The sequence below is a fragment of the Enhydra lutris genome, unplaced genomic scaffold (assembly GCF_002288905.1).
Source record: "Enhydra lutris kenyoni isolate GAN:26980312 unplaced genomic scaffold, ASM228890v2 scaffoldscaffold62, whole genome shotgun sequence".
NCBI lineage: Eukaryota > Metazoa > Chordata > Mammalia > Carnivora > Mustelidae > Enhydra > Enhydra lutris.
The window spans coordinates 12,308,577-12,331,392 of NW_019154146.1; the positions used below are offsets into that span (position 1 = coordinate 12,308,577).

The 22,816-nt window shown below is 37.9% G+C and overlaps 2 protein-coding genes across 4 annotated transcripts in view; one reads left to right on the forward strand and one right to left on the reverse strand.

The window, feature by feature from the left end:
* LOC111158679 (transcription factor B1, mitochondrial) overlaps positions 1–22,816 on the forward strand; it is a 72,641-nt gene that overhangs the window by 32,321 nt on the left and 17,504 nt on the right. For all 3 annotated transcript variants that reach the window (XM_022520883.1, XM_022520881.1, XM_022520882.1), the window contains exon 5: positions 2,268–2,387. In XM_022520883.1, coding sequence (XP_022376591.1) covers positions 2,268–2,387 — 120 coding nt within the window. The remainder of the gene's footprint in view (positions 1–2,267; positions 2,388–22,816) is intronic.
* Positions 17,737–21,704, reverse strand: LOC111158680 (claudin 20). Its single transcript, XM_022520884.1, has 2 exons — positions 21,641–21,704; positions 17,737–18,622 (listed from the first exon to the last, which is right to left on the reverse strand). The coding sequence occupies exon 2, from the start codon at positions 18,553–18,555 to the stop codon at positions 17,896–17,898; it is 660 nt and encodes a 219-aa protein (XP_022376592.1). The 5' UTR covers positions 18,556–18,622; positions 21,641–21,704; the 3' UTR covers positions 17,737–17,895.

Here is a 22,816-nt window from a genome sequence, read left to right on the forward strand (position 1 = left end):
ACTTGTCCCGAACTCAGCCTCCCAATAATTTTAGATGTCTAAATATAGATAAGAGCCAGGTAATTTGAAAAGAGGGATGAGATGGAGAGATGGCTTCTGAGTAGCAAAATAAATGTTACAAAACTACAGCTTTGCCCATAGGAAATATTCTGAGCATCGCAGTTTAAAACCTATCTTTTTAATCTTACTTAAGGCAAAGCTCTTATAAGCCAAATTATGTGGTGTATAATGTTTGTAATGTTGACCCTGTATCATTTATAAGAGGTTTAGAATACCCAGTGAATTCTAAGAACACAAGAGAAGCAGGATACATTTTTTTAAGAAATCAGTGCATCTAATTTTTTAATCCAATTTTAACATATTGCCATATTTTTGTCTTTTTTAAGAAATAAAATGTAGTAGATATGCGTGGTACCCCCTTCTATCCCCTTTCTTTCTCTCCTATGAGTATACTCTTAAAACTGATACTCATCATTCCCATGCATTGATAGATAAATGCACACACACAGAGGAAGCCATAGAAATAATGTTTTGAAGTTTTTATATATAAATGAAATCTTGGTCTACATATTTTCTGCCACTTCATCATTTTCTATTTGTCTATCTATGTTAATAACACCATTTACTTATTCCTGTTGATGGCCTTTATGTTTTCTACCTTTTTGGAAACTATGCATGCACAGTGTTGTGGTGATCGTTCTTACACAGTATTTTCTTGTATAGGTATATAAACTGTTCCCTAGAATATATTCCTAAAGGTAGATTTAAAGTTATGACGGTGCACTCAACTTCAACTTTCCTGTATATCTTGCCAAATTGTAGTCCAAAGTGCTTGTACCAGTTGCCCTTCTCACTAGTGGTAAATGGGAGTTCCTCTGGCTCTGTATTATTCACCAGTTCTAGGTTCTGCCAGGTTCTTTTTTATTGTTTAAATTTTGTTCATTTCATGGATAGGAGATTATCTCATTAGAGTTTAAATTTGCATGTCCCTAATTTGTAACGTGGTTGAGGATAGTTTATGGTTATGGGTCATTTGGGTGCTTTTATCCTATTTCTTATCAGATTTTCTATTGTTTATTTTTTGGCAATTAACGTGTAGGGGTTTCTTCCATGTTCTGAACACTAATCCCTTGTCAGATAGGAGTTTGAAATACCTTCTCTCAGTCTGTGACATACGTTTGTACTTTTTTTTTTTAATATGGACATTTTAAATTTTAATAAAGCAAAAATATCAGTCTCTTATGGCTTCCACTTTTGCATCTTTTCAGAAATTTTGCCCTACTGTGGGGTCATAAATACTTTAGAAAAAAATCTTAAAGTTTTGCTTTTTAATTGTTAATTCACTTGGAATTTATTTTTGGTTATGGTATGAGATAGGGAGTTCTTCCTGCTATATAGATAGACCTACTTAATACCAATATCTCTTACTGAGTGGTCCATCCTTTTCCCATTAGTGTAGTTACATCACATCTGTCACACAGCAAATATCCATATGTGCTTGGGTCTGTTAAGGCTTTTGTTCCGTTGGTGTGTTTGTCTGTGCCGGTAGCAATGCCGTACTGCCTTACTTTGGATACCTCCCGTGGTGAGTCTGCTTCAGCCCTCCTCATGCTGTTGACGTTCTTCGGGAGCTTCCTGGCTATTCCAGGCCCTTGGCTTTTCCATATAAAATGTTATGGAATTTAAAGGTCTTCAAAGAAATCCTTTCAGGATTTTGGTTGAAATTGCATTGCATTTATGAGTTAATTTAGATATATGTGGTTTGAAATTAAAGTGTTTGTGTTCTTAAAAGAATGAATTCCTGGTTTTTGCAAAAATCAGTTCTCCAAAAGCAGTTCTCCAAGAGTTCTGAATATTCAAAGTTTTATTACATTTAAAGAAAAGTGCACCATTGAAAAGGTTCCTTCATAGATTTTTGGTAATTCATAAAATGAAATACACATCTTTAGTTCTTAATTGTGCTTGCTAATTTCTTCTCTCATCCGATATAACAGGGGTTTAAAATCCCCAACCTCCAATGGTAGGGAAGTTTTCTTACTTGGTTTCTGAGTGCATTATATAGGATATAATTCACACTTCTTAAGTGTACTTCAGTTGATATTGGAGGAAAACGTTCTCCGTGCTGTTTATGTATCATGTATCAGAAAGCCTGTGCTTTTAAAGTTTATCTCAAAACTCCACCTAGTGTCCGTAGATAATAGAATATTGGGTGCATTCTATCTGATCAGACTGGATTAATCGCCAAAATTCCTTTTGTCCTTCTGTAGAGACTGACAGCCAATACAGGAAGCAAACAGCGTAGTCGCCTTTCTGTTATGGCGCAGTACCTCTGCAGTGTTCAGCACATCTTGACAATTCCGGGTCAGGCTTTTGTCCCTAAACCAGAGGTAAGTTTCTGTTTATTTGTAAATCTTTGTTCATCTGGTGATGAGTCCTAGGAAATTATCTCTAGAATTTGATTTTCATTTATATGCAAACTATACTTTTTATCTCTCCAGAGCAAGAAAAATCACAATATGTGAATAGTTCTTGTCCTAATTTTTCTCCTCTTAATAGTGACCAAATGTCTGGCTAGGTTTATTCATGTTGCCCTGGTGGTGATAACATTATCACTTGGACTCTTCAAAGTTTTCCAGTATGGAAGATAAATTATATGGTCACCTAATCCTCAAAAAGAGAAATCAGTATTTGTTCGTGATTTCTTAATAGACCTCTAAATCAAGTTACGTCAAACATTTTTTATTGTGAATTTTTTTCCACCTTTTTAATCGAAGTACAATTTAACATCCAGTGTTATATTAGTTTCAGGTGTGCAACATGTTGATACAGCAGTTTTATACATTACTCAGTGCTCACACCTTAAGTGTGGTCACTGTCCTCATACGATATTAATACAGTATTCAATATGTAACATATGTATAATTACAATATTATATAAATTATATAACATATAATATATATACAATTTATTCCCTATATTGTAGTTTTCACCTTTATGACTTACTTTGTAACTAGAAGTTTATACCTCTTAATGTTATTTATTTTACCCATCTTCTCATCCACTTTCCCTCTGGCAACCACGAGTTTGTTCTCTAGTTAAGTCTGGTTTTAGGTTTATTCATTTCTTTGTGTCTTGTTTGTTCATTTGTTTTGTTTTTTAGATTCCATTTATAATTGAAATCATGGTATTTGTCTTTCTCTGATATATTTCACTTAGCATATACACTCTGGGTCCATCCATGTTACTGCTGAAGTCAAGATCTCATTCTTTTTTATGGCTGAGTAATATTCCTCTGTGTGTGTGTGTATGAGAGAGAGATACATCCCACGTCTTCTTTATCCATTCATCTATAAATGGACACTTGGATTGCTTCCATATCCTGACTGTTGTAAATAATGCTGCTATAAATAGGGGTGCGTATATCTTTTCAAATTATTTTTTTGTGTGTTTTGTGGGTAAATACCCAGTAGTGGGATTATTGAATCATATGGTATTTCTATTTTTAATTTTTTGAGAAACGTCCAAAGTGCTTTCCACAGTGGTTGGTCAATTTACATTTCTACCAGCAGTGCACAAGGGTTCCTTATCCTCCACATCCTTACCGATATTTGTTATTTCATGTCTTTTTGATTCTACCCATTTCAGTAGGTTGTCTTTTTGTTTCATTGATGGTTTCTTTTGCTTGCAAAAGCTTTTTATTTTGGTATAGTCCCAATAGTTTATTTCTACTTTTGTTTCCCTTTGCCTCTGGAGACATAGCCAGAAACATACTGCTATGGCGATGTCAGAGAGATTACTTGCCTATGTTATCTTCTAGGAGTTTTTTGGTTTTGGTCTCACATTTAGGTCTTTAATGCATTTTAAGTTTGTTTTTGTATTTGAGTTGTTGAGTTTAATTCTTTAGCATGTAGCTGTCTGGTTTTTCCAGCACCATTGAAGAGACTGTCTTTTCCCCATTGTATGTTCTTGCCTCCTTTGTCAAAGATTAGTTGAATGTATAATGGTGGATTTGTTTCTAGGTTCTCTATACTGTTCTCTTAACCTACGTGTCTGTTTTTGTGCCAGTACCATAATATTTTGATTGTCGTAGCTTTGTAGTATACCTTGAAATCTGGGATTGTGATACCTCCAGCTTTATTCTTCTTTCTCAAGATTGCCCTGGCTATTGGGGTCTTTTGTGGGTCCATACAAATTTTAGTATTAATTATTCTAGTTCTATGAAATAGTGCTGGTATTTTGATAGGGATTGCATTGAATCTATAGATTGCTTTGGGTAGTATGGACATTTTAACAATGTTGGTTCTTCCAATCCGTGAACATAGACTCTTTCTATTTGTGTCCTCTTCAATTTCTTTCATCACTGTTTCATAGTTTTCAGAGTACAGGCGTTCACCTCCTTGTTAAGTTTATTCCTAGGTATGTTATTCTCTTTGGTGTTTCTTGATTTCTTTCTGCTACTGTGGTATTAGTATATAGAAATGCAATAGATTTCTATATATTAATTTTGTATCCTGCTACTTTACTGAATTCATTTATCAGTTCTGATAGTTTTTTTTAATCATTTTTTTAATTTATTTTCAGCATAACAGTATTCATTGTTTTTGTACCACACCCAGTGCTCCATGCAGTCCGTGCCCTCTCTAATACCCACCACCTGGTTCCCCCCACCTCCCTCCCCCCCCACCTCTTCGAACCCTTCAGATTGTTTTTCAGAGTCCATAGTCTCTCATTGTTCACCTCCCCTTCCAATTTCCCCCAACTCCCTTCTCCTAACTCCCCATGTCCTCCATGCTAGTTTTGATAGTTTTTGGTGCAACCTTTAGGTTTTTCCATATATAATGTCATGTCATCTGTAAATAGTGACAGTTTTACTTCTTCCATACCATTTTGGATGCTTTTTATTTCTTTTACTTGTCTGATTACTGCACCTAGGATTTCCAGGACTATGTTGAATAAAAGAGATGAGAGTGGACATCCTCATGTTCCTGATCGTAGAGAAAAAGCTCTGTTTTTCACCATGATGTTAGCTGTGAGTTTTTCATATATGACCTTTATTATGTTGAGGTATGTTCCCTCTAAACTCACTTTGTTGAGACCTTTTACCGTGAATGGATTTATTTTGTCAAGTGCTTTTTCCGCATTTATTGGGATGATCATATGGTTTGTATCCTATAGCTTATTAACGTGCTGTATTGTACTGACTTGCAAATATTGAACTACCCTTGCCATTTCTGGAATAAGTCCTACTTGATTGAGGTGAATTTTTTCAAATGTATTGTTGAATTTGGTTTGCTAATACTTTGTGAGGATTTTTGCATCTTTGTTCATCAGAGATAATAGCCTGTAGTTTTCTTTTTTTGTAGTGTCTTCAACTGCTTTTGGTATCACGGTAACATTGGCCTTATAGAATGAATGTGGAAGTTTTCGTTCCTCTTCTGTTTTTTGGAATGATTTAAGAAGACTAAGTATTAACTCTTCTTGAAATGTTTGGTAGAGTTCATTCACTTGTAGAGACATCTATCTGGTCCTGGACTTTTGTTCATTGTTGACTTTTTTTTATTACTGCTTCAGTTGTGTTATGTCTGTTATGTCTGTGTTATGTGTCTGTCCAAATTTTCTATATCTTCCTGATTCAGTTATGGAAGAGTATATGTTCTCTAAGAATTTGTCCACTCCTTCTAAGTTGCCCAATTTTTTGGCATATAATTTTTCATAATAATCTCTTATAATTCTTTGTAGTTCTGTGGTATTTTTTTCTCCATTTCTGATTTTATCTTAGTCTTTTTTTTTTTTTTATGAATCTGGCTAAAGGTTTATCAGTTTTATTTTTTTAGAGTATTAGCTCTTATTTTTGTTGATCTCTTCTAATTTTTTTAAGCCTCTATTTTAATTTCTGCTCTAATTTTTATTCTTTCCTTCCTTCTAGCTCTCGGTTTTGTTTGTTCTACTTTTTCCGTTTTAGGTGTATGGTTAGTTTGGTTTTTTTGAAATTTTTCTTGTTTCTTGAGGTAGGCCTGCATTACTATAAGCCACTTAGTACTGCTTTTGTTGCATCCCCAGGATTTTGAACTGTTGGTTGACTCAGTCATCATTTCGTAGGATGTTGTTTAGCCTCCATATATTTGTGTTCTTTCCACATATTTTACTATAATTGAATTCTAGTTTTATACTGTTGTGGTCAAAAAAGATGCTCATTATGATTTCACTCTTAAACTTACTGGGATTTGTTTTGTGGCCTAACATATGATCTGTCTTGAAGAATGTTTTATGTGTCCTTGAAAATAATGTGTATTCTGCTATTTTGGGATAGAATGTTCTTGGATGGGATATATCTGTAAGGTTCTCTGGTCTATTGTGTTGTTCGAGGCACCATTTCCTTGTTGATTTTCTGTCTAGATGATCTATCCATTTATGTACGTCAGGTGTAAAAATCTTCTGCTATTACAGTATTAAAGTCAGTTTCTCCCTTTTTGTTTATTAATAATTGCTCTATGTGTTTGGGTGCTCCTATTTTGGGTGCATAGCTATTTACAGTTGTTGTATCGGCTTGTTGGATTTTTCCATTTATCTTTATGTAGTGCCCTTCTTTGTCATTGGTTACAGTCTTTGTTTTACAAAGTCTTTTTTGTCTAATATAAGTATTGCTACCCTGACACGTTTTTCTTTCACTTCCATTTGAATGGTGTATGGTTTTATTGCCCTTTACCTTCAGTCTGTATGTGTCTTTAAATCTTTTTTTTTTAAGATTTTATTTATTTGGCAGATAGAGATCACAAGTAGGCAGAGGCAGGCAGAGAGAGAGAGAGAGGAGGAAACAGGCTCCCTGCCGAACAGAGAGCCCGATGTGGGGCTCGATCCCAGGACCCGGGGATCATGACCGGAGCCGAAGGCAGAGGCTTTAACCCACTGAGCCACCCAGGCACCCCTGTATGTGTCTTTAGATCTGAAGTGAGTCTCTTATAGGCAACATATAGTTGGATCTTGTTGTTTTTTTATAATCCATTCAGTCACCCTATGTCTTTTAACTAGAGGATTTAGTCCATATACATTTAAAGTAATTATTGATAGGTATGTATTTATTGCTATTTTGTTCATTATTTTTCAGTTTTTATAGTTCTCTATTCCTTTCTTCTTCTCTTGCTCTCTTCCCTTGTGGTTTGATGGCTTTCTTCAGTGTTATGTTTGGATTTCTTTGCTATATTTTTTGTGTATTTATTACAGGTTTTGATTTTGGGTTACTAACAGACTGGTATATATCACCTTATTGTATAGTGGTCTGTATTAAGTTGATGTCTTAGGGTTGAAAACATTCTAAAAGCACTAAATTTTTATTTCCCCTCCATATTTTATGTATATGATATCATATTTTACATTTTTTTATTTTATAAAAAGCAAAATCCCTTGGCTGAGTTTTGTAGATACAATTGATTTTACTACTTTTGTGTTTTAACCTCCATACTGGCTTAATAAGTAATATATTTTTTAAAGATTTTATTTCTTTATATGACAGAGGGAGAGAGATCATAAATAGGCAGAGATGCAGGCAGAGAGAGAGGGGGAGGCAGGCTCCTGGCTGAGCAGAGAGCCCAATGCGGGGCTCAGTCCCAGGACCCTGAGATCATGACCTGAGCCAAAGGCAGAGGCTTAACCCACTGAGCCACCCAGGTGCCCCATAAGTGATTTAATCTACTAGATTTATCAGAAGTTTGCTTTCATCTCTGAAGGCTTTTTCTTTCATAATTTTCTTTTAGTTATGACCTTTTCTTTCCACTCAAGTCCCTTTTAACACTTCTTTTAAGTCTTTTTCAGTGGTGATGATCTCCTTTAATATTTGTTTGTCTAAGAAACTCTTTATCTAACCTTCAATTCTGAATAATAACCCTGCTGAGTAGAGTATTCTGATTGCCTGGGTTTTTTGGAGGTTTGGGGTGTTGTTGTTGTTGTTGTTATTGTTGTTGTTTTTCCTTTCAGCACTTTGAAGGTATCATGCTACTCCCTCTGGCCTGCAAAGTTTTTGCTGAAAAATCAGCTGATAGTTTATGGGGTTTCCTTTGTATGTAACTTTTTTTTTTTTAATGCTACTTTTAACATTCTCTCTTTATTATTACTTTTTTACATTTTAATTATTTTGTGCCTTGGTGTGGACCTTCTTGGGTTAATCTTGTTAGGGGCTTTCTGTGCTGTCTGATTTAGATACCTCCTTTCCCAGATTAGGGAAGGCTTCAGCTCTTACTTCTTCACAAACAAGTTTACTTCCTTTTTATATTTTCTCCTCCTAGCATCTGTATAATGCAAATGTTACTACACTTGATGTTACTGAGATCCCTTTACCTATTCTCATTTTTTGCTCTTTTTTCTTTCTGCTCTTCAGCTTGATTGCTTTCCATTACTGTTTTCTGGATCACTGATCCACTCTTCTGCCTCCCCTAATCCTCTACTGATTCCCTCTGTTGTGTCTTTTTATTTCAGTTACTGAATTCTCCATCTCTGACTGGTTCCGTTTTGTATTTTCTCTCTCTCTGATGCAGTTCTTAGTGGATTCACCCATTTTTTTTTTTTTCTCAAGTCCAATATCTTTATGAGCATTCCTCTTATTTTTTATCAGGCATTTTGCTAATCCTCATTTCATTTAGCTCTTCTGTTGTGATTTCATCCTGTTCTTTCATTTGGGACATATTCTATCTCTTCATTTTTGTCTAGCTTTCGGTTTTATTTATTTATTTATTTATTTATTTATTTATTTAATTTTTTTTTTTTTGAGTAGGGGAGGTCAGCCAAGTCTTCTGGTCTTGAAGGTCATGGCCTAGTGTAGAAGTCCTGTGGTGCCCTGGTCACAAGAAGCAGGTGCTCCAGGGAGGTCTCCCGTACGGACTGCATGTGCCCTACTGTTGTGACTGAGCCACATTTGTCTTCAGCCCAGTCAGCTGCTGTGACCCACTTTGCATGCTCTGGGTGCACTGGACAAGGTTGAATCCTTGCGTTGAGTCCTTGCACTGTCTGAAGACTGTGTGGGCTTGTAGGTGGGCAAGGGAAGCAGTCAGACTAGGTGTTTGCAGGCCGCCTCTGCCACAGCTGTGGACACGGTGAATGGCAGGACTTTGTCCCTGTGTAGCCAGCTAAAATTCTCAACTACTGGAACTGCTGTGTGGGGTTAGCTCTCCCTCTCCCCAGGGCAGAAGTCACTCTGGAGTCCCACTCCCTGCCAGGGCTGTTCGCAGTGTATGGCAGGGCAAGAGCCACTCTGGAGGGACACCTGCCAAAACAGGCAGGTTAGATGGGCCCGTCTACAGGTGATCATGGGGGAGGGGTGTGCAGTGCCAGCTAGACAGGTGGAGAGTGTTAGTGCCAGTTCCCAGAAACATCCAGCTAACCTAGGCTGAGAGAGAGGAAGAGAAATGTTGCCTGCCAGCACTTTTGTTTTCTGAGAGATCTTCTAAAGATCCCTGCCGTGTTAGTGCACATTTTGAGATTAGTAAGTAAACCTCCTTCATGTATGTCGTAGTCATTTCTCATACTGCTGGTTTTGTACTGTGTCTTGGATGGAGTTATTTATTATGCTGGCTTTTTAAGGGTGGGGACTCAGTTTCCTGTCCCTCTTGCTCTCCTGGAATTAATCCCCCTGATTTTTAAAGTACTGTTAAGTTAAGCCTCCCTGGTTTTCAAAGCCAGTTATAATGGCTATTTGTCTTCCCATTGCTCGTTGTTGGATCCAGTCCTCTCACTCCTCTGTGCTTGTGTTGTCCCTCTCCTTGTGCTTAGTCTCACTGGGGGTTTGGTTCCCAACTGTATCTCTGATCCTCTTCCCCTTTCCAGTGTGGCAGCCTCTCTGTGATAGACTGGAAGGTCTGTCCTCCTGGTCTTCTGGTCATTTTTAGAGGTAGTTGCACAGATGTAGCTCTTGGTGTGTGCATGGGAGGAGGTGAGCTCAGGGTCCTCCTAATCCATCATCTTCTTCCAGTCCTCCTTTTTCCACTTTTTTGAAAGACTGTTTTGGAAGTATTACTTGTGATTAATCATCTGTGAAAAATAGTTGGATATTAAACTAGGCTGTTACTATTATATGCTAATTACAGAAGAGTGTTAATTACAAAGTTTCTCTGCCAAAAATAAAAATCAATACAGTGGTGTCTGTCTTAGCATAACTACTACTGAATGAGTCACTACCGGACATAAAAGATTTTTGTTTGTTTGTTTGTCAGATGTATATTGAGTAGCTATTGCATGTAAAGGCCTGGGCTTAGGTAAAGGGAACTAGGGGGGAATCCATTCTGACATGGAGCCTGCCTTCAGGGAGTTTATAGCTGTGATGAACAGATGCCTTCTTGCTTACTGAAACTCTCCAGAATAGTCATGTAAAGTTTCCCTTATGTTACTTGAGATTTATTAAGGAAAATAAATAGCATGAAAAAAAAAACAAAACTGTATAATGTGGCTTTTAGAGTTAGGTAGAATCAGATTATATATTTAGAATGGGGTCCCAAACGGTAGTGTTAGACCTGCTTGTACGTCTTAAAGCATGGTCTGCGAAGTCTGCATATTCTCTGCTACCACCTTCCACTTCCTCTGCCATGTTGTCCACCACAACTAGCTGAGCTTTTGGGTGACTATAGGAATTCAGTCCATCTTCCACTTACATAACAGTTTTCAGCTTTTTCTGAGTCAGGCTCAGAGAACTCATCAGTACCACCTCCTTTTAGCATCTCCAGGTTTCAGACATTTTAAATGACTTCTTCCAAAATAATAGACCCTGTTAGATCCTAGACTGAATTCAATGACTGGAGATGTCTTCTAGGCCATCATCAGATTTAAAAATATTTGTGCTTTCAGGTATTTTCTGTCCTAGAACTAAGGTGGCCATTGTAATGAAGAAAACTTACCATATTAGCTTGCTTTTTTCTTGTAATGCACATAGTGTGTATATAACATTTTGAATAGTGTCAAACCCAAATATACCAAGATCTTAACTTCCAGGCTTTTATAGTTAGGGTTATTACCATAATCCAGAGTCTTTAAGCTATTTAAATTTTACCAAGGGTTTCTTACATTGGACTTTGGAATATTTTTAGTGGAAAGTTTCTCTTTGTTTTCATTACCTACTTGAGGTCATTTGATGGTGTTTGGAGGTTGTTACCAACCTTATCTTTGATTTTGGGATAAGATATACATGTAGTTAGTTAATTAAATGTTCTATCCTCTAGAATTAAGGCCTCATGAAAATACTTATTATTTGGAAAAATGCTAGCTATATTTTTGGTTCACTTTCGTGAGGGATGTTTGCTTTTTGGCAAATTAAACATATTTGCAGCGATTTTCTTTACATGCTTTTTATTGTGTTGTAAATATTACGTGCAGGGAATTTATTTGTAATCTAGGAGCACAGTTATCAGGGAGAGAGAATGTATTATAATAAAGCAAAACAGTAAATCAAATGATTAAATTTTGGTTCTAGAAGAATTCTCTGCTGCTCTGAAGTAGTTTTATCATATTAGAGCAGATCAGGAATACTCTGAGGAAAGCCAGAAAATATTATTACTGATAATTGTATTGACTAAGTTTTTAAAGGTTTTATTTTCTTAAGAAAGGGGAAGAATTTTATAGAGAAGATAAAATAACACTATAAGGCTGTCCCTTTGGCTAACGTTTTATGAACACAAGGGGAGAAAGTCATAAACACACTAACCACAATACAAGTAAAATATGCTTAGAAGTACAGGCAGGTTCATTGGGGAATTGAGAGAGGGAGGTTACTTCTCTATAGATGCTGAAAGAAACTTCCTAAAATTCAGTACTTATTCTCAACCAATCCTGAGAATTAGATATGAGCACTGCTTTTGTGGTATTTCAAGAGCCTATTTATAATCACTTAGGCTTTTTCCTGTGAGAATCTCTAATCCCCTCTCTTTATTGGTCTTTAGACTAATTTATAATCAAGCTTTAATAGCAGAACTTTTATTTCCATGGAACTGTAACAATCCTTTCCTGGCTAGTCGACCTAAATTCTTACTAAACTCGTTACTCTCATTAACTTCTCTAGTGCTGTCCCCAGTACTATACCAAAATTTGAACCGCAAATTCTTCTATATCTACAGAAAATGCAACCTCTTAGAGTCATAAAAGTATATCCGTTGGCTTACTCTAGAGTGCCTTAATCTCCTAGAGTTTGTAGTATATAGAGTTTAAGTTAGAATTTTAAAGTTTTGTATTTCCATTTCACTTTTGAGTTATTTTACCAATGACAAGACAAAATAGTTCTTTTGCAGTGCAGATTCATGACTAAAAACTGCTTCCATGAGCAAACAACACTAGTTTCAAGCTGACATCTCTAGTCTTCTGAGAATCCACATATTTCTGGGGTTCTGCAGTAATTTTTTACTGATCTATTGATGAAGCTGTTCTTCACGTTACTCAAGTTTGAGGACTACTAAGCTGTTAGCTAGAACCTCAAAATTCTGTGTTATTTTTCTCTTTTAAAATTGTGGTCATGGGGCTCATAACCTAACATACTTCCAACAGGGGCACCTGGGTAGCGCAGTCAGTTAGGCATCCGCCTCTTGGTTTTGGCTCAGGTCATCATCTCAGGAGATCATGATCTCAGGGTCCTTATCTCAGAGTTGTGAGATCGAGCCCTGGGTCAGGCTCCATGCTGAGCACAGATTCTGCTTGGGAATATAAATCTCTTACTCTCCCCCTGCCACTCCCTACTGTGTGCTCTCTTTCTCTCTCAAATAAAATAAATCTTTTTAATTTTTATTTCTGTAGGAAATACTTCCAACAGAATGGATAGGCTTTAGGTCTCATCACTATACTGTAGTTGGACCCACTAGGTAAGTCACTATAAAAGGAGAATTGCAACAGGCTCTTTCGGTTAGCATGATAGGAGCGGTACACTCTAGTGGAAGAACTGGCAGTACTTTAAAGGAAGCTAGACCTACTGGAATTCGAATGTTCCTAATTATGAGAACTTGGTTAGGTTAATAGGCTGAACTTTAATACCTGAATTGGGGCAGTATTGTCACCCTTGAAGGATTGTTTTGACAAATAGAGATAATCAATGTGAAGTAATGGGAGTATCTAGCATTGGGAGGTAGTTAGTGGAAAGTAGCTATTATGATTATAAGCAAACATTTATGGACTACGTTGGTATATTTTGATATAGTTGTATAGATTTTAATTTTTAAGAACTTCATATAGTTTATATCTAATTTTGCGTATTAGGAGTACTGCATATGGATCAAGTTATCCCTAAACGTGGTACAGATTTAAACACACTGTCAGTACGATTTTAGATGAATTAATGATGATAGACCCATGACATTATAAAGAAAAGGTCAGGACTTGAGGCATCCACGCCTGACCTTTGAGGATCACATTTCAGAAGCTTTCAGCTATCCTTGCTGACAGCCCTCAAGGCCTTGACTTCTCTGTGAAATAATCTCGAGCTTAGTAAAATGGGTGGATTCACGTAAGAAAGCCATGCCTTTGTGTTTTTCAGAATCTGATATTGAGGATATTTCTGTTGTATGTTATCCTGTGGTTGAGAATCCTTTGGACAAAAGGTCAGAAGACTTAACGTTCTTCTGCTTAAATAATATTCTTCCGTGTTAGGTCTGGTGTTGTGGATTCAGAGATTGTGGTAAGAATTTTTGTGAAGGTGGTGTATTGAGTGCTCTCAGAAGAGTGGTGTGGGGAGCAGGATAAAGCAAAGGGGAAAAAGCTAAGCCAGGAATATTGTTCTGCCTGGAGATTTCCTTCAACCTGATTCCACCGGGTTATAGGGTGGCAGGGAGAAGGGGAGCTCTGGGGCACAAATTGTCCCACAGAGTCAGTCAAGGAAGCAGCCTGTTGTATACCTCTGTGCCAGTCTTTGGCTCTGGCCACCTCCTAGAAGCACTGGTTCCCTAACCTACCAAGGGAGGCACCATTAGCACCATGCACTCACAGCAGCTGGGGATGGTTGCGCAGCCCAGTGGGAGCTTGGGGAAAGCCCAGAGTGGCCTTGGTGGGCCCCCACCCATAGATGGAGCCGTCAGATTTTTTGTGTGGCTTTTTGTGCTTTGGTTGCTTAGAAGTTCTAGACTGTTTCATGTTCAAATCTTTTGGTAGCCTTTAGCAAGGATTATTTAATAGCATTTTTTCTTTCTTTTCTTTGTAACCTTAGTCTTTCACCTTTATCATGTTCTTTGTACTTTACTAAGCCAGAAATTTTATTGTAAGTAACCTCAAATTCTTTTTGAAAGTGGGCAAGTCTAAAATAAAAATGTGTAAACTAAAACCAGTTTTATAAGTAGAAAATTACCAGTCTTTTTTAAAAACCAAGCAAGTGTTGAATAGAAACAGAATATTTACTATTACAATTTACCTTAATACTAGTTATATTTTAATAACTACTCAGGAATAAACAAGAAATACTCTAAATCCAAGGAAGAAAGGAACAAAGTTGCATTTTTGCAGGTGATACTTTATGTATGTACCAAGTGCAGTGAAGTGAATAAAAAAGTCATTGGAGGTGATGAAGAGATATACAACAGGTTCTGCAAGATTGTAGGCTAGGATAGAAATCCTCAAAAGTCAATAAAGTTAATTTATGGTAAAGCCATGTAGCTAAAAATATGGTAATAAAAGGAATGTAATGAGAAAACACTAACTCCAGAATTGAACCTCTGTCTACGTACCCCAGGCTGCTCCTGCCTGTATGTATGCGTGTAGTCTACTAATGACCTCACCTGCCCACATCAGGCAGGTATTCCAGAGGGGGTGGGGGGGTATCTCAGGGTACCCCTTTCACCGTTACTTGCACAGTGAATCACTAGTTACCACCTTCTGATATCACTTATGTTTCTCTTAAATCTATCCATTCCTATACCCAGTTCTCCTGACTTAACCTGTGTCTACATTTTTGCCGGAACTGTTAGCTGATTCTTCAGTCATAGACACACACACACACACACACACACACACACACACACACTTAATATGCACAAATGTCTGGTCCTAGGTAAAACAAGCATGATATTCTGGGGCTTTCTGGTGTTTTCTTCTTTTGGTTTTGTTTTGGTAACTTCTTATTTAAAAAAAAAAAAGAAAAAATGAATGTTTAAGTATATTCAAATACGTTAGACCAGAGCTTCTCAACCTTATCACTATTGACATTTTCGGCCAGAAAATTCTTTGTTGCCTGGGCTGTCTTGTGCACTATAGGATATTTAATAGCTTTTCTGCCCCCCGCCCACTATATTCCAGTACCATTACCCCAGTTGTGACAACCAGAAATGTCTCCAGGTGCTGCCACATGTCCTCTGCAGGCTCGACCCACCCCCAGTTGGAAACCACTGGGTTAGACCAGGAACCACTGGGCAGTGTCCATTGCATGCTTATCCCCCCACGCATGCTGTGTGCGTATCGTCTCATTGAATCCTCACAGCCCCTCTGTGAGTAGGTGCTATTTTATCCTCATTTTCACATGGGCAAACCCAAGACTTCGATTCAGTAATATGTACTGTATAGACTTGTGCCCTGTGTGACGTTGTACTCACCTGCTCTGACTCCAGAGCCGCATTCCCTCAGGTTGAACGCCATGCTCCGCTTATTAGCTGAAGACCTTGGGCAAGTTAGGCAGTGATATTTTTCTCTACGTCAGTTCCCCCTAGGTACTAAGAATAGTACCTGCCACCTGGAGTCTTTGTGGGGTTTAAACCAGTCAGTGTACGTACATGAAGGACTGAAATAGGACTGGCCTGCCCTGTAAGCACTTTTGCAAGTTACTGAGAATACAATGGTTAAAAAAAAAAACAAAAAACACTTGTCTCCCAGTCTAGTTGGAAGTGCAATCGTGTAAACTAGTAATTTGTGATAGAGCATTCTGTGAGAGTACAGAGATGGAAACAGCAAACTTTTTCAGGAGTCCGGATTGTGTTCACAAAGGAGACCCCACTGACCCTGAAGGATGTCGGAGCTTAGGCAGGCACGGGGTGAGTGTGGGAGGATTCTGTGTGGAGCAGCGCAGCAGGGGGTATCCCGTAGGGATGGAGGGATTCCAAGACACGTTATTGATATGTCCGGTCTGGAGAGAATTAGGCCGTTACATGTATGAAATGGGTGCTTTTCTGGAGTTCAAGACATTCTTGCATCTCTTTAAGAAAATATTCCAGAGCTAAGTAAAAATTATTTTTTGAAGTATATATTTCATAGGATATATTCACTAAACTTTTAGTATAGGACTATAGGATACGTAAACTGCGAATGAAGCCAGTCACATTAAGCCAAATGAGAAAGCCATATAGGTGTCCTAGCAATCCTGTCACATTAATTTGTATAAAACTATTCTTTTTATCAGGTATTTTTAGTATGACATTTGTTTAGAAAACATTTTTATTCCTAAGGGAATCAATTTTTTTTAAAGATTTTATTTATTCGGCAGAGCGAGAAAGCACAAGCAAGAGGAGCAGCAGGCAGAGGGAGAAGCAGTCTCCCCGCTGAGCAAGGAGCCCGATGTGGGACTCAGACCCAGAACCCTGGGAACATGACCTGAGCCAATGGGAGCTGATTAACTGGCTGAGCCACCCACGTGTCCCAGGAATCCATACTTTAAACAATCATTTCAACTTGTTTAAATAAGTCTTTTCCTAATTCCCAAATGAAATAGTACCTTTTCACTTTAGCTATTCTGTTAATAGCTAATGACATTGTTGCAGAAGAGAAATGCGTTAACTAGGTATAAAATACTTTAGTCTCTACTTCTATAGGCACAAATGAAAAATATGTACTCACATAAAAGATATTCTTGCCACTTCCTGAGTTACTAAAGTACAAAGAAATAGTCCTTTTTTTCTCTTTACCATTATATGGTGAACAATGACTAAGTGTAAACTATCTGAATTACTAGAAACAGTGTGCATTGTCCCCGTTGCACATTAGAAAATCCAGTTTTTATTTTCTTGTTATATGAATTACATCTCTTAATTTAACTTATATTTTTAAAAAACATTCTTTATACTTTGTTTTTCTATTAACTAACTGAAACAATTCATTTATTAGAGAACAGCAAGGTTCTGCTAACATGAATCAAACTTAAGAACAAAAATGACAACTTAAAAGTAACTTCTATCATCCAAATAGTAACCAATGAGAGGGGATTGGAGGGATCTGAATTGTTGTAGGATAAATGGACTTTGTCTGGAACATCCTCTTGCTAGCAGCGGAAGTGGCAGCTGTTGCACATTCTCAGTCAAACTATTGTCATTCTCACTTACTTTGTACCTAAGGCTTTCAAGTCCCAGAGATTTCAGTGTGCGTTTAGTTTGGTTTGGTTTTGCTTTGCTATGGCAGCATTTACCAACTCTGAATGTCCTATTGTTGGCTCTCACACATGTACATGATGTTTCTAAAATGAAAAAAGAAGCAGGAGGGTCATAGTAGGTGGGAAGTCAGGGAGGCTGGTTTGGGCAGCATTGAAGACAGGCGGACATCTCCTCTTTCCCTTAGGTTCAAACAGTGGGGCTTGAAAACAGAAGCAAGTCACTGTGGTGTTGTAGACAGACACCAAAAGCCGATGGTACCCTAGATCAACACCAGAGAAAGGTGCTTTTTTGTATATTTGGCAGTTTAGTTCTTTTATAAGATCCAATCAGTAACAACCCAGAAGATACATCAACAGTTTATCTTAAAAGGGGGGAAAAAAGCCATCAGTTAATGGCCTTAATATAACAGAACCTCTCTCAATTATACACCTCTCGATAAAACATGAAAATAGTAATGGAAAAATAATCTTAAAACAGATAAACAATTGTACATAGTAGTTTGTCGGCATTTTAAGTGACCTCATTTAGATTTTTTTCTCTAAAGCAAAAAGACAGAAGTCACAGCAGGCATCTAAAAGTCCATGCTCATTCAGCTATTTACACATAATCTTTCAGGTTGTATGCTGAATTGCCCTCTGGTTGTGTGGTGGAGATGTGCTGCTGCTTGGGTGGATAGAGCCAAGCTTCTGGATTCTTTTCAATGCAGGAAGTGCAGAAAATCATGCCAGAGATCAAGAGTAGTATGGCCGAAATGAATCCAATATAGACGGCTCCTCCAGGTTCATGTTTGTTGCTTTCTGGAACTGTCAGATCCAGAAAGTTGGCTACAATCTCCTTTGTGTACCACACTGTTGGTATCAAACCAGAGACCCCGGCAGACATGAAACAGACTCCGCCAGCAAAAGAAGCGTGACTCTTTGTTTCTCTGTCCCCTCCTAAGCGAGTGCATTTCATCCCTACTGTAGCAGCGCAGATTCCCAAAGCAGATAGAACACATGCCAGGACCATGGTGGCCCGTGCGGCCTGCACGTGGACGGGGAGGGACAGAATGGAGTACTTCAGGGTGCAGCTGAACATCCCGGTGCTGTACCATGTGCAGTCCATCCACAGCCCTTGCAGCTGCACAATGGCCGTTATGATGTTGGAGCCCGAGTCCACGTTCACCTTCCAGTTAGGCAGCAGAGTGGCTGTGAGTACTCCAGACACTCCGGATAAGGCCAGGACGAAAGCGAGCAGCTGGAGCCCAGCTGACACCATGACGTCACCTTTATCTTTGATCAGGATTGTAGCTTTCTCTCTGCGCCAGAGAGCCAAGTGACAAAGGCTAGGAAAAGAAGACAAAATCAGGATTGAAAGAAAGCATAAACAAAGGGCTTCCGTTTCCACGTCCAGGGGGAGCAAAGAACACATTTGAGTAGACCCCACAGTAGATGAGGACATGGTAGCCCAGGAGAAAAGCTCACACTAGGCCCTCAGAGGCCACCATTGTCCTGAGTGCCGGAGGATGGGCGGTGCTTGATACATGGCATAAAGGAAAGAGCTATCCACTTGTTCTTTTTAAAACTTAAACTTTGCTGAAGTTGTCTATAACGTGGGCAGTGTGCCTTAGGAAATTCTGACATATCAGATTCCAGCTGGAGGATCTAGTAAGAATTTTAATAGCATTAGAGGTTTTTAAAACTATCTCTTCCTTATTACCTATGGAGTATTTTAATTAGAAACAGTGTTTAAGCCCAGTTCTTAAAAATGATTTCTAAATACATAGTGGAAAAGTTTCAAGTATTCAAAAAGATGGTTTTATTAAAAAAAAAAAAAAATTAAGCACCCACCATGTGCCAGATATATGACCCAAGTGAACTGTTTAAGGAGGAAAGGAAATTCGCAGAGAGAAGGTAAAGCCATAGGCATGATTATCCCTGATTTCCAGTTAATAAATTTTTGCAAAATCCTTATCTAGGTTAACACTCGTTTCACATCAGGTACAGGATACTCAAAACTGGAACAGTTAAGCCTCTGTCTCCTGCTCATGAGAATGTGAGATCCTGTCTAATTGGGACCGGACTCATTCCCTGACCCAAATGAAATCGTCTGCTGCGAAACCGGTTATCCTGACAGACTCTGAAGTAGTGACACTGAATCTTGAAATTACAGGCCAGAAATAACCACATCATTAGTTGTATGTGAAAGGATACCAAAAATAATTTAACTTTTTTTTTCTTTTTTTTTCTTCCTTTTTTCCTTTCTTTTCAAGGAGAGAAAAGATAGCACTGAATTTGTGACTTGGCTATGCTTTAATCTGGCAAGCGCTTCCTGCCTTGGAATAATACATTGGTTTCTGAAATACAGTAATAACAGCTTTTTTGTGTTTCTGCATTAATTTTTGAATGATGTATTAAGACATTGTGGTTCTACCACAATTCATGTATATTTCACAAAAGGCAGTATGGACTCTGAATCCAAAACACTTGGGTCAACTCTTAGCTTTCCAGAACCTCTCTGTGCCTCAGTATCCTCTTCTGGAAAAGGGGGAGGATTATTGTATATATATCAAAAGTTAAATGCATTTTAAGGGCCTAGAACAATATCTGACACATAGAAGTATTCCACAAATTAAAATTGACTCTGTTATTAGTATGTTTATTTGTTTTATGTCATGTGACAATTGATAGTTAACGGCATTTGAAATTTTTCTCTTCCTTCATTGAGCTGATCTACATAGAATCTTAGAGCTGAAATAAACTGCAGATAGAACTTTTTGCATCATCTTTTTTCCGATTAGGAAGGACACTGAGGCAGTAAATCACCCTGTGTCACAGAGGTCTCAGCAGCAGTATCCTGCTTTTCCTGCCTCTCCCCATCTCTCCCCCACCGTTACCCCGGTATACCCTGGTGAGAGCCTCTCCGTGTGCTCCCCGGGAGCAGAGAAAAATGGCAGAAAGCACCATTGACTGTCAACTGCATTCATTCCCTGTCCCATCTAGAAAGAAAAGCACTTGAGAGGGCAGTAATGGGACGCATGGCTCAGCCTCACACTCGCCCAAGGAGGCTGATGCTGGGCTTCTGTGTAATACCTGAAGTAATACTAATCCGCTCCGGTATCAAGAGTACATACTTCCCAGAGTTAGAACGCTGCTTCTCTAAGAAGTTAAATCCTGGGCTGTCGAAATTCCTTTGTTCTATTTTTGTTCGCAGTCTTAAATGTGACAATTTTAGGGAAGTGTTTTCCTGAAATTTCAAATTAAATATCAGACTTAAACACACATCAGAGTAATTAGGCTTTGTGTGGAACCATACGGTTCATTTCTTTCTGTTTTCCAAATTTCTTTTCGTATCTGAGACCAAGATAGAACAGAAGTTAAAGATTCTAGAAGAAAATGAAACACGTTTGTAGTTTTATAATAGCTGTTTTCAGGTTTGGGTTTTAACGTCTCACACTCCAGCCAGTTCGTTAAATCACCGCCTTCCCAGACCATTTTCACCTTAGGGTTTCCTCGGTGTCGAGATTGCTGTTCCCATTCTCTAAGAGCATCTCATTTCTCTATTTTTACTTTGGTTGAGTAACCTTTATGTGTTGATCCGTTTGTGCTCAGCTTCCCAATTATAACCTTTTTCTTCCCATTAACCAATACATTTCATAAATTTCAGTGTAATTCAGGCTTGCAGACAGCTTGTTCATCTTAATTAACAAGTACTGGCAGTGATAAATTACAGAGAGCCACAGTCAGTGTAAACAATATGACATTGCATTCAGCTAGCGGAGTGCTCGCTTGCTGTTGAATATTGGATTTTAAATGCTTTCTTCTGCAGAGAACTTACGCAGAAAGAATTTGTTCTCTACAATGAAGGTCACTATTCTGTTCCTTTGTAAAAATGTACTGGCATGTTAGCCATATTGCTATGAAGTCTTTTTTCTTTTCTTTCTTTTTTTTTTTCCCTTCTCCAGCCACAAGTATGATACAGTTTGTGGCCTGTTCTCTCAGATTTCTGTCTGGTACAGAATAAAAGCACACTTTGTTTCACTGGTGGCGGTGGTGGTGAAATGCTGTGAAAGTAAACAGGAGCAGTGGGGTCGCAGGTACAAACTTAGTACTAAATAGAGAAGGCTCGTGTGGTTCTAGAACGTTCTGCATACAGAACCCACAAATGTTAATTTTTATCAGCTATTTGCCAGCAGAAAATCTGGAGTGGATTTCATTAAGATGTCAAGTCCGTTTTCCAGACAAGATTTATTCATAACAAAACGAACATTTAAAATACAGATTTACAACTTAAAATCCAAGCTACACGATACTTAAAGGTCTCTATGTTTCTGAGCATCCCTGAGGCTTCTCATTTTCCGTACCTTTTGTCAGGAGCCGTCAGTGTCTTAACTCCCCTCTGTCAGTGTCTTCCAGTGAAAGTGTCTGAGGAGGAGAAGCCACACACATGAGGCTCATCTCCCAGCTTCCGAGTATTAGTGACGAAGCTCCAACAAGTTAACTTGCAGATAAAGAGCAACATGGAAATCTGAGGTAGAAACCGCTGATGGTGCTGGAAGATAAATACCAGGTTCTCCATCTCATTTTTTGAGCTGTGGGAGAATTAAGAAAGGAGAGGCGGGGAAGGGAGGGAGATGTTGTTACAACAGGATTTGTCGAAACCTGAAAGCTGAAAATGCTTTTGTGTCGTTGTATACAGAGGAGGAATTATTTGGGTGCTCACAAAAAAGGCTTTCTTTTCCTTTAATACTATGTTTTAATCCACAGTTATAATTTATCTTTGCATTTTTATCTGTGTTGGAAGATCTCTTTTATTCTTTTATGTCCCCAATGAAAGAATGTGGTCTGAAATATTTTTAACTAGATTGTGCTTTGCAAGTGATCGTTGAGACTGTCTTTTTATTCGAGTGCTTGTGACTTGCTTGAAATCAAGAGTCACGAAATCGGTAACTTTGAAAAAAAATTCAGAAGTTTTTAAAATACATATACTTTTTTTTTTTTTTTTAAATAAAAGGAAAAAGAAAACAACAACTGCTGATGACAGTCTGACCAGTGAACCTACAAGTGTTTGGGGGGGGGGGGCGAGTCCTTAAATTTCTTCTGTTATTCCTTCCACTGAGAAAGGTTTCTGAAGTGTAACTTAATAAATTAGAACTTCTAGATAATGTTATGAGGAAATTACACCAAAATGATGTGAGGGAGCATATTAAGTGAAACAGGGGAATCAAATATTGAGGTCCTACTACCATGAATAAAGATACAGACATATTTCATGTCCATCTATTTTGGGTTTGCATATTTCTTTTTCTTCATTAATTTTAATTCTACAAGCTATAAATTCATAGCCACTACAAAGAAGATAATTTTAAATTGGATTTTTTTTTTAATTTTCCAAATGTTGATAGCCATATTAGATCTCAGCCATTTCTTTAAAAGCAGTGAAAAAAATACACATTTCAATTATCTGGATTTTTTTCTAGATTTTTTTTTTGGTTTTTGTTGCTTTGTTTTCATCTTTTCTAAGTCTGGCATTTAGTGAT

Bases quoted from the DNA above. Each gene is read 5' to 3' on its own strand.
- LOC111158680 (XM_022520884.1), bottom strand. From the start codon at position 18,555: ATGGTGTCAGCTGGGCTCCAGCTGCTCGCTTTCGTCCTGGCCTTATCC.